The 17719-nt window shown below is 47.0% G+C and overlaps 1 protein-coding gene and 1 pseudogene across 1 annotated transcript in view; one reads left to right on the forward strand and one right to left on the reverse strand.

Moving 5' to 3' along the window:
• The window catches only part of LOC130297660 (oocyte zinc finger protein XlCOF7.1-like), a 96448-nt gene that overhangs the window by 2757 nt on the left and 75972 nt on the right, over positions 1–17719 (forward strand). The window contains exons 3-6 of the mRNA XM_056550371.1: positions 174–353; positions 437–566; positions 4462–5350; positions 7295–7309. Of these exons, the coding sequence (XP_056406346.1) occupies positions 174–353; positions 437–566; positions 4462–5350; positions 7295–7309 (1214 nt within the window). The remainder of the gene's footprint in view (positions 1–173; positions 354–436; positions 567–4461; positions 5351–7294; positions 7310–17719) is intronic.
• Positions 6953–7045, reverse strand: LOC130297819 (U2 spliceosomal RNA; annotated as a pseudogene).

Here is a 17719-nt window from a genome sequence, read left to right on the forward strand (position 1 = left end):
ATGACCTCATTCTTCTCTATGGTAATCACATGATATGACTGGAGAGGTGAGGGATTCTGGGAGTGATGTCACATGACCTCATTCTTCTCTATGGTAATCACATGATATGACTGGAGAGGTGAGGGATTCTGGGATGTATGTAGTGATATGTATTATTGTGTCCCCATAACCAGGATTACACAGTGGTGAAGAAGACCTCTAGGGGGCGCCATCAGGCCCCTGTGTGTGAAGGATGGGGAAGAACCCTGAGGCCAATCCCGGGGCCTCCACCTCACTCCCTGATACATGAGGAGATGAATGAGCAGAAGATCCTAGAACTCACCAACAAGATGGTGGAGCTGCTGACTGGAGAGGTGACCCTGCTGGGAATGCTGGGACATTATACAGTAACGCTATGAAGGGATGGGGGTGATGACTGTATCATTGTGTGTGTCAGGTTCCTATAAGGTGTCAGGACGTGGCCGTCTATTTCTCCATGGAGGAGTGGGAGTATTTAGAAGGACACAAGGATCAGTACATAGCGGACATAGTCATGATGGAGGATCAGCAGCCCCTCACATCAGCAGGTAATACACATGACTATATACACACCGCACACTGCATTTATTCTATATACACAATGGATTCACTCACTGGATGTGTCTTACAGGTTTTGTTTGTATCTTGTAGACTCTGTAAATCTTATATGTACATTTATGTTTTGAAATGGAATATGTGCAGTTATTTATGGACATTTGTATTGGAGTCTAAATTAGCTCCGCAGGTTATTTCTTAGTATTGACCAAAGCCCATTGTTCCAGCTTCCCAATATATACCAGTAACGTAGCCTCATGATGGGATCAGGCCCTATGTTTTATGGTGTTTTTGAATGTTCCTCCACCTTGGGCAGCCATAGATATGACCAGATATGACGGGCAGCCATAGATATGACCAGATATGACGGGCAGCCATAGATATGACCACATATCATGGGCAGCCATAGATATGACCAGATACGAAGGGCAGCCATAGATATGACCAGATATGACGTGCAGCCATAGATATGACCAGATATGACGGACAGCCATAGATATGACCAGATGTGACTGGCAGCCATAGATATGACCACATATGACGGGCAGCCATAGATATAACCAGATACGAAGGGCAGCCATAGATATGACCAGATACGAAGGGCAGCCATAGATATGACCAGTTATGAAGGGCAGCCATAGATATGACCAGATATGACGGGCAGCCATAGATATGACCAGATATGACGGGCAGCCATAGATATGACCAGTTATGAAGGGCAGCCATAGATATGACCAAATATGACGGGCAGCCATAGATATGACCAGATATGACGGGCAGCCATAGATATGACCAGATATGAAGGGCAGCCATAGATATGACCAGATATGAAGGGCAGCCATAGATATGACCACATATGACGGGCAGCCATAGATATGACCAGATATGAAGGGCAGCCATAGATATGACCAGATATGACGGGCAGCCATAGATATGACCAGATATGACGGGCAGCCATAGATATGACCAGTTATGAAGGGCAGCCATAGATATGACCAAATATGACGGGCAGCCATAGATATGACCAGATATGACGGGCAGCCATAGATATGACCAGATATGAAGGGCAGCCATAGATATGACCAGATATGAAGGGCAGCCATAGATATGACCACATATGACGGGCAGCCATAGATATGACCAGATATGAAGGGCAGCCATAGATATGACCAGATATGACGGGCAGCCATAGATATGACCAGATGTGACTGGCAGCCATAGATATGACCAGATATGACGGTCAACCATAGATATGACCAAATATGACGGGCAGCCATAGATATGACCAGATATGACGGGCAGACATAGATATGACCAGATATGAAGGGCAGCCATAGATGTGACCAGATATGACGGGCAGCCATAGATATGACCAGATATGACGGGCAGCCATAGATATGACCAGATATGACGGGCAGACATAGATATGACCAGATATGAAGGGCAGCCATAGATGTGACCAGATATGACAGGCAGCCATAGATATGACCAGATATGACGGGCAGCCATAGATATGACCAGATATGACGGGCAGCCATAGATATGACCAGATATGACGGGCAGCCATAGATATGAGCAGATATGACAGGCAGCCATAGATATGACCACATATGACGGGCAGACATAGATATAACCAGATATGACGGGCAGCCATAGATATGACCAGATATGACGGGCAGCCATAGATATGACCAGATATGACGGGCAGCCATAGATATGACCAGATATGACGGGCAGACATAGATATAACCAGATATGACGGGCAGCCATAGATATGACCAGATATGACGGGCAGCCATAGATATGACCAGATATGAAGGGCAGCCATAGATATAACCAGATATGACGGGCAGCCATAGATATGACCAGATATGAAGGGCAGCCATAGATATGACCAGATATGACGGGCAGTCATAGATATGACCAGATATGAAGGGCAGCCATAGATATGACCAGATATGAAGGGCAGCCATAGATATGACCAGATATGACGGGCAGCCATAGATATGACCAGATATGACGGGCAGCCATAGATATGACCAGATATGACGGGCAGCCATAGATATGACCAGATATGACGGGCAGCCATAGATATGACCAGATATGACCAGATATGACGGGCAGCCATAGATATGACCAGATATGACGGGCAGACATAGATATGACCAGATATGAAGGGCAGCCATAGATATGAGCAGATATGACGGGCAGCCATAGATATGACCAGATATGACGGGCAGCCATAGATATAACCAGATATGACGGGCAGCCATAGATATGAGCAGATATGACGGGCAGCCATAGATATGACCAGATATGACGGGCAGCCATAGATATGACCAGATATGACGGGCAGCCATAGATATGACCAGATATGAAGGGCAGCCATAGATATGACCAGATATGAAGGGCAGCCATAGATATGACCAGATATGACGGGCAGCCATAGATATGACCAGACGTGATGGAGGACCAGCAGCTGGAAATTCAGTAGAACCGGTCTCAGTAGACTTTGATGGCATCCATACCATGTGAGTCTGTTTGTAGCCCAATGGCAGCACTATGGATGTGCAGTCACCCTTTACCCATCAGGAAGGGAGTCAGAGTTCCCCTATGGGCAGTGACAGAAACAGAGAGGATAGACCAGGCAGCATGAAGAGATATTCCCATCTTCACAAGGTATCCATAGGATAGGAGATAACAAGCTAACTGGTGGGGGTGACCACTGGGACCCCTAATAATCCTGAAAACAGATAGAAAATGTCCCCCAGAATGAACATTCTTTCTCTATGGGGTTTACAAACCTTTCTGGGCACTGAGCTCAGCAATGAACGGAAGCCCCATAGAGCAGTTGTCTTCAACTTGCAGACCTCCAGATGTTGCAAAACTGCAACTCCCAGTATGCCCGGACAGCCAACGGCTGTCCGGGCATGCTGGGAGTTGTAGTTTTGCAACATCTGGAGGTCCGCAGGTTGAAGACCACTGCCATAGAGAATTAGAGAGTGACTTGAGGTTTATCCCCTATCTGACTGCTGGGACCCCCATGATTCCTCGTTCTAGGAATCATGGGGGTCCCTGCAGTCAGATAGGGGATAACCATTGGCTGTCCGTGCATGCTGGGGGTAGAAGTTTTGCAACATCTGGAGGGCCACAGTTTTGGACCACTGACTTAGGTTGTATCATGAGGTCTACAGTTATACCGTGATCTGTTTTCCTTACACTGTTATAGTAGGGGTACTCCAGGGAACTAAACCCATAGTCCACCCCTTCCCTCTCATCAACCTATTTAACTGGCTATATAGAGCAGTTTCCCCTCTTTGGTTGTCACTTACATGCATGAAGCGAGGGGATGACCTCATCCAGCCATCCACTCTGCCTCTGTCCAAATCCCTCTCTAAAAGGAGCCCCCACCCTCCTGACAGACGCAGACCATGTGGTTTCTACCCTGCACTGATGAGTCATGCTCCCTTTAGCTGGGAAGTATGTGTGCAGCCTTAGCCAATCAGACACCGAACCTCTCTTTGCTGATCAGAGCAGGAGGGTGGGGTCTGCTCTCGCAGAGTGATTTGGCTGGCAGAGCAGAGCTGCAATGATTGCTGGGAGATGTAGGCAGGGCTAGGAAAAATGGCAAAGAATATCAAGCAGTCGGAGAAGACAACAGGGGCCACAGGAGCCATGTATATCAAGCAGGAGGGTTTACAGGGAAAATATCCAGGTAGGGTGGCTTTGGGGCTATATATATATATATATATATATATATATATATATATATATACATACACACATACTTCCCTGGAGTATCCCTTCAATATCTGAATTGGTCAACACAATTTGCAATTTGTATATATTTATAAATATTTGTATAATTTATAAATCATTTATTGGCAGATGACTTTAACAGGAGCTCAGAGGGACACCTGATCTCTTCAGACTTTAATGCATATGATGGTGGAATCAAGCAGGATACATGTGAAGAGTACGCCATTATCCCCGTTTCCCCCTCCGCCCTTCACAATGAAGATCTGTCATCTGATGCTATTATACAGGTTGTAATTTCCGATTCATCTGAGACTGTTGAGCATCAAAGTGCCCACACAGGGGAGGAGACATTTTCCTGTTCAGAATCTGGAAAAAGTCTCACCCAGAAATCAGCTCTTGTTACACATCAGAAAAGTCACTCAGAAACAAAGTCTTTTTCATGTATGGAATGTGGGAAATGTTTTAACCGAAAATGGGACCTTGCTAGACATCAGAAAATTCACACAGGAGAGACGTCCTTTTCATGTTCAGAATGTGGCAGATGTCTCATGCTGAAATCAGCGCTTCTTACACATCAGAGAAGTCACACAGGAGAGAAGCAATTTTCATGTTCAGAATGTGGGAAATGTTTTAGCAAAATATCAGGCCTTGCCAGACATCAGAGAATTCACACAGGGACAAAGCCGTATTCATGTTCAGATTGTGGGAAAAGTTTTAGCCAGAAATCAAATCTTGATAGACATCTGAGGAGTCACACGGGGGAAAGGCCGTTTTCGTGTTCAGAATGTGGGAAAGGTTTTAGATTTAAATCAAATCTTGATAAGCATCAGAAAAGTCACACGGGGGAGAAGCCGTATTCATGTTCAGAATGTGGGAAATGCTATAGAGCTAAATCAAATCTTGTTACACATCGGAGAACTCACACGGGGGAGAAGCCGTATTCATGTTCACAATGTGGGAAATGTTTCATACACATATCATATCTGCGTAATCATCTAAAAACTCACACAGGGACATAGTCATTGGCTTTTTCTGTTCCGTTTTTTACAATTAGAACAACTGTTACTGTTATAGGCTGTCCGGGCATGCTGGGAGTTGTAGTTTTGCAACAGCTGGAGGCACCCTCGTTGGGAAACACTGACCTAGTGAGATATATGCCATAATTATTCGTTGTGATTCTAATGCCCAAAGAACGTCTAACGTGTTACTAGATGGGGCGTCACTAATAAACAAACCATTCAGTGTATATAATATATATATATATATATATATATATTATTTGTTCTTTTTAATTCTTTATTTTAAATTTCATGCATAATCACAACACACAATACAGTGACACAAAGTTCTTTATAAGGTTGTAAGCCTCATAACCCTCCCTCCCTTTTGCTGGTACTATTACCCCATCCCATAGGAAAAGGGGAGAGAAGAGAAGTTTGGACGCCAACCAAAAGATAAACCAAAAATGATCTCTTCAATAATGTGAGCGTCAAACCAACTGCGGAAAACAACCTACCGCTTATACATTTCTCTAATTGTCTTATATCTATTTATATATTTATGCCCCCTTTCCCATCTACCCCCCTCCCACCTAGCACTACCCTTCATCCCTAAAGTAACCAGAGTCTCTCTCCTTAGGGCTCTTCTAACGAAAGAACTTTAAAGGAGTACTCCGGTGCAAAACTTTTTTTTTTTTTTTTTTTAAATGAACTGGTGCCATAAAGTTAAACAGATTTGTAAATTACTTCTATTAAAAAATCTTTACCCTTCTCGGCCTTTTGGCTAAGATGAAGTGTAGTATTGGTTCTTATCGGTTTCATGCCGGTGTGGAGCTGGTGGGGATGGGCGCTGCATGGTAGGGGGCAGGTGTACCGGGGCGTTCCGGGGCTGGTTCTGAAGAATCAGCTCGACAGCTGCCCCGATGTGACCAGTTACCTCCAGGTCTAGTCATGAGACTGAGAGGGTCTAGAGCCGAGGTAGTTTATTTATTTATTAATTTTTTTTTAGAGCCGAGGCACCCAAAGTGCAAGAAAAAGTGCAAATGTGTCACACTAAAAAAACGTGCACAAAGGATGCGGTCTATCGCTAAGCCCTTTTCCAACAGGAGAGAGACCCCCAACAAACCTACCCTTCACCTCTGGGCCAAAAGGTACCTGCAAGAATCCAGGTTCGATGCCCCTTTCCGCCGTAGCCGTATACTGGTGGGTGCAGGGAGGTGAGGAACCTGATGGCCACACACCCCTCCCCTAGACCGCCAGGAGGGACACCCAGAAGGGCCCCGCACCCTGACAATCCTGTGGACACACAAAACACGTAAAGTGTCACAGTGACATACAAAAAATAATAAGTGGATAAGTGCAGATATACTGCCGGGTCATCCAGCCGGATCTATAAAAATTTCCCTGATCCTAGCCAGAAGGCCGGGACACCAAGGGTGAGTGCCAAAGGTGAAGAGTAATGGTGCAGTGCGTTCACTTAGCGAGTTATAACACCCAGTTAGTTTCGGCACCTCAGGGTCACCACTCCCCGAGGCACAGAAGTATCTCGGCTCTACACCCCCCCCCCCCCCCAACCTCATGGCGAGACCAGCCCCGGAACTCCCCGATACACCTGCTCCTCCATGCAGCACCCATCCTACATCAATGGCAAAGACTAAACCACTGATAAGAACAGATACTACACTTGATCTTAGCCAAAAGGCCGAGAGAGCCAAGGTATTTTAGTGCCTCGGGGAGTGGTGACCCAAAGGTGCCGAAACTCACTGGGAGTATTGACTCACTGAGTGGAAGTACGGGCACCATGATCTCTTCACCTTGTGGCACTCACCTCTTGATTCCCGGCCTTCTGACTAGGATCAGAGAATTGTTTATAGATCCGGCCGGATGTCGGGGCAGTATATCTGCACATTCACTTATTTCTTTCTTTTTGTCACTGTGTCACTTTGCGTGTTTTGTGTCCACAGTATTGTCAGGATGCAGTAGCCCTTCAGGGTGTCCCTCCTAGCGGTCTAGGGGAGGTGTGTGTGGCCATCAGGTTCCACACCTCCCTGCAAACACCCCGGGTATTTCTGCATGGGCAGGGTACCTACCGTTATCGGCTCTACGGGCAGATACCTCGGCTAACACCAAGGGGGATGCCGGGAGCATTTGTGGTCCCTTAGTAGCTTCGGCGAAAAGGGGCATCGAACCTGGAACCTCGCAGGTACCTTTTGGGCCAGAGGTGAAGGGTAAGGTTTGTTGGGGGCCTCTCTCTTGTCGGAAAAGGGCTTGCGATAGACCGCATTTTCCACCGTAGTACCCCTTTAAGTGTGTGTGTGGGGGGGGGGGGGGGGGGTTATCTCCCCTCTCTCTTGAAGATCCCCTGAGAGGCGACCACTCCAGCCAATCTGGTATCTCTATAGGATCTATATTTAGGAAAACAAATAGTTCAGGCAGGTCCTCATGTCTATGTAGGAAAAAGGTTTCCGTATTTCCTTCACCACGAGATGAAACGGGGGACCCCAGCGATAAATTTCTCCCACTTCCTTCATTGTTGTCAGTAATGGATGCGTAAGGCGTCTCATTGTGGAAAAGTCAGTAAATACATATACCTGTACACCCCCAAATTCTACTGAAGCCTCTAGTCTTGCTGCCTGCACGATGATTTATCTTATTAAAAATGACCGTCACCCGTCGTCCTGTAGATATAGGTCGGGCCGCCCCTTCAGTCTATTGTTCCGTCTTCCTCTGTTCTCCTGATCATCCATTCATAATATGTTGTAATTGTTGAATCATTTTCGTGGTCTCTCGTTTCCGTAACCGTGTTTGCGTTTTCTGTAATGTGATTTGTCAGTTGTTCATTTTCTGCCTTTATTTCCGTTACTGCCTGTTGCTGTGTTTGTTGAGCACTATCTAGGCCACTTTTAGTGTAGCAAACATTCAGAATGTGTCCCACCCTGAGCGTCTCCCGGGGTTGATGTCTTTGTTCCTCCGAATCTTCCCCCCTCCTCTCCCACGTCACCCAGCTTTCCTGTATGTCGTCCAGTTCTCTTCCTCCCAGGGTATTGTCTAAGCTCTGCCTGGGTTTTCTTGTGGCCCCTTCAATCTCATTCTGCAGACTTTCCCCTCTAAGGTCAGTTGGATGATCAGATTAATTTGCATTGTGCCGTAATTCGTTACCTTCAAGTTGGAGCCCTGCCCCCCGGCTGCTACCTGCTGCGCCCAGGACATCCTGCGAGCTGCGTCCCCTTGTATCCTCGCGACGTCCCCCGGTCTCTCCTTGCTACATTAGGGTGCGTTCACATGGAGAAATAGGAGAGGAATCCTCACGTAAAAATTCTGCCGCGGAATTTCCCTTCTTATTAATTTTTTTTCGTGCAGAATTTCCACGCAAATTTCGTGCAGATTCCAAACGGAAACGATTTCAAGCGGAAACATTTTTACCATTGACTTCAATGGACTTTTGCTCGCGTATTCCGCAAGAAGAATGAACATGTTCTTTTTTCTAGCGGAACGGAATTCCACAAGCGGAATGTACGCAGTGTGAACAGTGCCGAGTAAGTCAATGGTAAAGCAGATGTTAATTATTTCTAAGCAGAGAATTCAAGAGGAATTTCTCGAGTAAATTCGTCTTGAATTATTCAGTGTGAATGGACCCTTACAGCTGTCTCAGTTCGCTCTCCTAGACCCGAGAATCACGTGACTCCGCGCCTCCGCGAGCAGTAACAGTCGAGCGGTCAGCTGACTAAAGAACCCCGGCAGGGCCTCCGCGACGAGCTGTATCCGTGATCTTGGAGCGCTGTGTCATGCGATACGGCAGATTCACTGCAGATCATCGGCGGACTGGCATTCCCCGCGACACAAAGCAGCACTCCACTGCGGCTACAAGATAGCGAGGTGCATGGTACAGGGTAGCGAGTCACAAAGGGGGCTAAGCTAGCTGGGTCTTCCAATGGAGGAGACGGGGACCCAATTAATGCTGGTCCGGGTAACTAGCCGACGAGCTCAGCGACGCAGCTTCACACCACCGCCATGGTTAAGCCACACCCCCAAGTGAGTCAGTGTATTTCCCGACGTGTTTCTTTGCTCTGAGGATACACTATGTGGACATTTATTAGACAAGTTGTATTTCTGAGGATTCATTTTAATATTGAAGAGTTACGATGTTCTCCATGAGTCTACAGTGTTACTAAACCTTAAACCTGAATATGTAAGAAAGTAGACACGCCGGTTTTGTCTTTCCTAGGAGAATGTTTACGTGCGCACGATTATTGGACGATTATTGTGCAACTAAATGTTAGTTTTCCCATCTCACTTGTTTATTTTTTATCTATTTAAGAGAAAATAATTAACAAGTTCAAAATTTACTAATAAAAATAATAAACATTTGTGACATTTCCAAGACAGAAAAATTGTGGAGTGTGTCAGTTTCTCCCGGCAGACGCGCAGGTCTATTTGTAGGTCACTTGATGTCATCCTACTGTTCTGGTGTCATTTGAATGAGTTGATGGTCATCTTGGTCAGTGGACAGTCGTTTTTCCCCGCTGTGTAGTGTAGTTGTCCCCAATGTCTGTTGCTTGACCCAAGTGGGAGGACGGAGAGGACAGTAGCGGAGGACTGAGAGGACAGCAGGAGAGAACGAAGAAGACAGCAGGAGAGAACGAAGAGGACAGCAGGAGAGAACGAAGAGGACAGCAGGAGAGAACGAAGAGGACAGCAGGAGAGGACTGAGAGGACAGCAGGAGAGAACGAAGAGGACAGCAGGAGAGAACGAAGAGGACAGCAGGAGAGAACGAAGAGGACAGCAGGAGAGGACTGAGAGGACAGCAGGAGAGAACGAAGAGGACAGCAGCAGAGGACTGAGAGGACAGCAGGAGAGAACGAAGAGGACAGCAGTAGAGGACTGAGAGGACAGCAGGAGAGAACGAAGAGGACAGCAGGAGAGAACGAAGAGGACAGCAGCAGAGGACTGAGAGGACAGCAGGAGAGAACGAAGAGGACAGCAGCAGAGGACTGAGAGGACAGCAGGAGAGAACGAAGAGGACAGCAGCAGAGGACTGAGAGGACAGCAGGAGAGAACGAAGAGGACAGCAGTAGAGGACTGAGAGGACAGCAGGAGAGAACGAAGAGGACAGCAGCAGAGGACTGAGAGGACAGCAGGAGAGAACGAAGAGGACAGCAGCAGAGGACTGAGAGGACAGCAGGAGAGAACGAAGAGGACAGCAGCAGAGGACTGAGAGGAGAGCAGGAGAGAACGAAGAGGACAGCAGCAGAGGACTGAGAGGACAGCAGGAGAGAACGAAGAGGACAGCAGCAGAGCACTGAGAGGACAGCAGGAGAGAACGAAGAGGACAGCAGCAGAGGACTGAGGACAGCAGGAGAGAACGAAGAGGACAGCAGCAGAGGACTGAGAGGACAGCAGGAGAGAACGAAGAGGACAGCAGCAGAGGACTGAGAGGACAGCAGCAGAGGACTGAGAGGACAGCAGCAGAGGACTGAGAGGACAGCAGGAGAGAACGAAGAGGACAGCAGCAGAGGACTGAGAGGACAGCAGCAGAGGACTGAGGACAGCAGGAGAGAACGAAGAGGACAGCAGCAGAGGACTGAGGACAGCAGGAGAGAACGAAGAGGACAGCAGCAGAGGACTGAGAGGACAGCAGGAGAGAACGAAGAGGACAGCAGCAGAGGACTGAGAGGACAGCAGGAGAGAACGAAGAGGACAGCAGCAGAGGACTGAGAGGACAGCAGGAGAGAACGAAGAGGACAGCAGTAGAGGACTGAGAGGACAGCAGGAGAGAACGAAGAGGACAGCAGGAGAGAACGAAGAGGACAGCAGCAGAGGACTGAGAGGACAGCAGGAGAGAACGAAGAGGACAGCAGCAGAGGACTGAGAGGACAGCAGGAGAGAACGAAGAGGACAGCAGCAGAGGACTGAGAGGACAGCAGGAGAGAACGAAGAGGACAGCAGCAGAGGACTGAGAGGACAGCAGGAGAGAACGAAGAGGACAGCAGCAGAGGACGGCAGCGGAGGACGGAGGATGGCAGAGGGAGGACTGAGAGGATGGCAGAGGGAGGATGGAGAGGATGGCAGAGGGAGGACAGCAGAAGGAGGACGGCAGAGGGAGGTCGGTGAGGACTGAAGAGGGAGGACAGAGACTCTACTACATACACATCACACGGACGGCTCTGCTACATCCACATCATACACATCACACACGGACGGCTCCGCTACATACACATCGAGACGGCTCTGCTACATACACATCACATAGAGACGGCTCTGCTACATACACATCACACATGGACGGCTCTGCTACATACACATCACACACGGACGGCTCTGCTACATACACATCACACAGAGACTGCTCTGCTACATACACATCAAACACGGACTGCTCTGCTACATCCACATCACACACGGACGGCTCTGCTACATACACATCACACACGGACGGCTCTGCTACATACACATCACACACGGACTGCTCTGCTACATCCACATCACACACGGACGGCTCTGCTACATACACATCACACAGAGACAGCTCCGCTACTTACACATCACACACGGACGGCTCTGCTACATACACATCACACACGGACGGCTCTGCTACATACACATCACATAGAGACGGCACTGCTACATACACATCACACACGGACGGCTCTGCTACATACACATCACACACGAACGGCTCCGCTACATACACATCACACAGAGACAGCTCCACTACATACACATCACACACAGACGGCTCTGCTACATACACATCACACAGAGACGGCTCTGCTACATACACATCACACAGAGACTGCTCTGCTACATACAGATCACACACGGATGGCTCTGCTACATCCACATCACACACGGACTGCTCTGCTACATCCACATCACACACGGACGGCTCTGCTACATACACATCACACACGGATGGCTCTGCTACATACAGATCACACAGAGACGGCTCCGCTACATACACATCACACAGAGACGGCTCCGCTACATACACATCACACAGAGACGGCTCTGCTACATACACATCACACAGAGACTGCTCTGCTACATACACATCACACGGAGGGCTCTGCTACATACACATCACACGGAGGGCTCTGCTACATAACACATCACACAGAGACGGCTCTGCTACATACACATCACACACGGACGGCTCTGCTACATACACATCACACACTGACGGCTCTGCTACATAACACATCACACAGAGACGGCTCTGCTACATACACATCACACGGATGGCTCTGCTACATAACACATCACACAGAGACGGCTCTGCTACATACACATCACACACGGACGGCTCTTCTACATACACATCACACACTGACGGCTCTGCTACATACACATCACACGGATGGCTCTGCTACATAACACATCACACAGAGACGGCTCTGCTACATACACATCACACGGACGGCTCTGCTACATACACATCACACGGACGGCTCTGCTACATACACATCACACAGAGACGGCTCCGCTACATACACATCACACACGGACGGCTCTGCTACATACACATCACACACGGACGGCTCTGCTACATATACATTACACAGAGACGGCTCCGCTACATCCACATCACACACGGACGGCTCTGCTACATCCACATCACACACGGACGTCTCTGCTACATACACATCACACGGATGGCTCTGCTACATAACACATCACACAGAGACAGCTCTGCTACATACACATCACACAGAGACGGCTATGCTACATACACATCACACAGAGACGGCTCTGCTACATACACAACACACGGACGGCTCTGCTACATACACAACACACGGACGGCTCTGCTACATACACATCACACAGAGAAGGCCCCGCTACATACACATCACACACGGACGGCTCTGCTACATACACATCACACACGGACGGCTCTGCTACATACACATCACACACAGACGGCTCTGCTACATACACATCACACATGGACGGCTCTGCTACATACACATCACACACGGATGGCTCTGCTACATACACATCACACAGAGACGGCTCTGCTACATACACATCACACAGACGGCTCTGCTACATACACATCACACAGAGACGGCTCTGCTACATCCACATCACACAGACTGTTCCGCTACATACACATTACACACGGACGGCTCTGCTACATACACATTACACACAGACGGCTCCACTACATAGACATCACATAGAGACGGCTCTGCTACATACACATCACACAGAGACGGCTCCGCTACATACACATCACACAGACTGTTCCGCTACATACACATCACACACAGACGGCTCTGCTACATACACATCACACAGAGACGGCTCCGCTACATACACATCACACACGGACGGCTCCACTACATACACATCACACAGACTGTTCAGCTACATACACATCACACACGGACAGCTCCACTACATACACATCACACACGGTCGGCTCCACTACATACACATCACACACAGACGGCTCCACTACATAGACATCACATAGAGACGGCTCTGCTACATACACATCACACACGGACGGCTCCACTACATACACATCACACATGGTCGGCTCCACTACATACACATCACACAGAGACAGCTCCACTACATGCACACAGGATTTCGGAGGCCTTTTTTTTTATTAAAGTAATGATCTGATTGGTTGCTATGGTAACTGCTCTCCTTTCCTCTGCACAGGTTTGATACATCTCCCCATAGACTTCATCTCATCCTGCAGAGTCCTGTGTACACAGAACACCTACCTGGTCATGTGATCCCCTGACTCCTCCCCTCCATGTGACTGATCACATGACTGTGACATCATCGCAGGTCCTGTATCCACAGAGCAGCTGCACAGTCCTCTACAGGTCAGGTATGTGATGGGCAGCGGTCATATTATTATTGTGGGTCAGGTGACCCCGGTGATGTCATCACACACCGTCTCCTCAGTCCGGTGAGCACAGACACTACTTGTGCTCATATTATTGTGGGTCAGGTGACCCCAGTGATGTCATCACACATCGTCTCCTCAGTCCGGTGACCACAGACACTACTTGTGCTCATATTATTATTGTGGGTCAGGTGACCCCGGTGATGTCATCACACATCGTCTCCTCAGTCCGGTCAGCACAGACACTACTTGTGCTCATATTATTATTGTGGGTCAGGTGACCCCAGTGATGTCATCACACATCGTCTCCTCAGTCCGGTGACCACAGACACTACTTGTGCTCATATTATTATTGTGGGTCAGGTGACCCCAGTGATGTCATCACACATCGTCTCCTCAGTCCGGTGACCACAGACACTACTTGTGCTCATATTATTATTGTGGGTCAGGTGACCCCAGTGATGTCATCACACATCGTCTCCTCAGTCCGGTGAGCACAGACACTACTTGTGCTCATATTATTATTGTAAGTCAGGTGACCCCAGTGATGTCATCACACATCGTCTCCTCAGTCCGGTGACCACAGACACTACATGTGCTCATATTATTATTGTGGGTCAGGTGACCCCAGTGATGTCATCACACGTTGTCTCCTCAGTCCGGTGAGCACAGACACTACTTGTGCTCATATTATTATTGTGGGTCAGGTGACCCCAGTGATGTCATCACACATCGTCTCCTCAGTCCGGTGACCACAGACACTACTTGTGCTCATATTATTATTGTGGGTCAGGTGACCCCAGTGATGTCATCACACATCGTCTCCTCAGTCCGGTGAGCACAGACACTACTTGTGCTCATATTATTGTGGGTCAGGTGACCCCAGTGATGTCATCACACATCGTCTCCTCAGTCCGGTGAGCACAGACAATACTTGTGTTCATATTATTATTGTGGGTCAGGTGACCCCAGTGATGTCATCACACATCGTCTCCTCAGTCCGGTGAGCACAGACACTACTTGTGCTCATATTATTATTGTGGGTCAGGTGACCCCAGTGATGTCATCACACATCGTCTCCTCAGTCCGGTGAGCACAGACACTACTTGTGCTCATATTATTATTGTGGGTCAGGTGACCCCAGTGATGTCATCACACATCATCTCCTCAGTCCGGTGAGCACAGACACTACTTGTGCTCATATTATTATTGTGGGTCAGGTGACCCCAGTGATGTCATCACACATCGTCTCCTCAGTCCGGTGAGCACAGACACTACTTGTGCTCATATTATTATTGTGGGTCAGGTGACCCCGGTGATGTCATCACACATCGTCTCCTCAGTCCGGTGAGCACAGACACTACATGTGCTCATATTATTATTGTGGGTCAGGTGACCCCGGTGATGTCATCACACATCGTCTCCTTAGTCCGGTGAGCACAGACACTACATGTGCTCATATTATTATTGTGGGTCAGGTGACCCCAGTGATGTCATCACACATCGTCTCCTCAGTCCGGTGACCACAGACACTACATGTGCTCATATTATTATTGTGGGTCAGGTGACCCCAGTGATGTCATCACACGTTGTCTCCTCAGTCCGGTGAGCACAGACACTACTTGTGCTCATATTATTATTGTGGGTCAGGTGACCCCAGTGATGTCATCACACATCGTCTCCTCAGTCCGGTGACCACAGACACTACTTGTGCTCATATTATTATTGTGGGTCAGGTGACCCCAGTGATGTCATCACACATCGTCTCCTCAGTCCGGTGAGCACAGACACTACTTGTGCTCATATTATTATTGTGGGTCAGGTGACCCCAGTGATGTCATCACACATCGTCTCCTTAGTCCGGTGAGCACAGACACTACTTGTGTTGTGTAGTCAAACTAGTACATGGATTGTAGGATAAGACTTACCAGGAAAGGTTAAAGGACCTAAACATGTATAGAAGAAAGAAGAGACTGAGGGATATGATAGAGACTTTATATACATAAAGGAATAGGATATATAAAAGAAGAAAAACAACCACAAGAGGATATAGTGTTATATAGAGGGGGAAGGTTTCTGTAGTAAGTATAAGGCTATCCTTCATATAAGATAGAGATAGGTATAGGGCTATCCTTCATATAAGATAGGGGTAGGTATAAGGCTATCCTTCATATAAGATAGGGATAGGCATAAGGCTATCCTTCATATAAGATAGGGATAGGTATAAGGCTATCCTTCATATAAGATAGGGAAAGACATAAGGCTATCCTTCATATAAGATAGGGATAGGTATAAGGCTATCCTTCATATAAGATAGAGATAGGTATAAGGCTATCCTTCATATAAGATAGAGATAGGTGTAAGGCTATCCTTCATATAAGATAGGGATAGGTATAAGGCTATCCTTCATATAAGATAGAGATAGGTATAAGGCTATCCTTCATATAAGATAGAGATAGGTATAAGGCTATCCTTCATATAAGATAGGGATAGGCATAAGGTTATCCTTCATATAAGATAGGGATAGGTATAAGGCTATCCTTCATATAAGATAGAGATAGGTATAAGGCTATCCTTCATATAAGATAGGGATAGGTATAAGGCTATCCTTCATATAAGATAGAGATAGGTATAAGGCTATCCTTCATATAAGATAGAGATAGGTATAAGGCTATCCTTCACATAAGATAGAGATAGGTGTAAGGCTATCCTTCATATAAGATAGAGATAGGTATAAGGCTATCCTTCATATAAGATAGGGATAGGTATAAGGCTATCCTCCATATAAGATAGGGATAGGTATAAGGCTATCCTTCATATAAGATAGAGATAGGTATAAGGCTATCCTTCATATAAGATAGAGATAGGTATAAGGCTATCCTTCATATAAGATAAAGATAGGTATAAGGCTATCCTTCATATAAGATAGAGATAGGTGTAAGGTTATCCTTCATATAAGATAATGATAGGTATAAGGCTATCCTTCATATAAGATAGAGATATGTATAAGGCTATCCTTCATATAAGATAGAGATAGGTATAAGGCTATCCTTCATATAAGATAGGGATAGGTATAAGGCTATCCTTCATATAAGATAGAGATAGGTATAAGGCTATCCTTCATATAAGATAGGGATAGGTATAAGGCTATCCTTCATATAAGATAGGGATAGGTATAAGGCTATCCTTCATATAAGATAGGGATAGGTATAAGGCTATCCTTCATATAAGATAGGGATAGGTATAAGGCTATCCTTCATATAAGATAGGGATAGGTATAAGGCTATCCTTCATATAAGATAGGGATAGGTATAAGGCTATCCTTCATATAAGATAGGGATAGGTATAAGGCTATTCTTCATATAAGATAGAGATAGGTATAAGGCTATCCTTCATATAAGATAGGGATAGGCATAAGGCTATCCTTCATATAAGAGAGAGATAGGTATCAGGCTATCCTTCGTATAAGATAGAGATAGGTATAAGGGTATCCTTCCTATAAGATAGGGATAGGTGTAAGGC

Source organism: Hyla sarda, chromosome 13, assembly GCF_029499605.1.
Source record: "Hyla sarda isolate aHylSar1 chromosome 13, aHylSar1.hap1, whole genome shotgun sequence".
NCBI lineage: Eukaryota > Metazoa > Chordata > Amphibia > Anura > Hylidae > Hyla > Hyla sarda.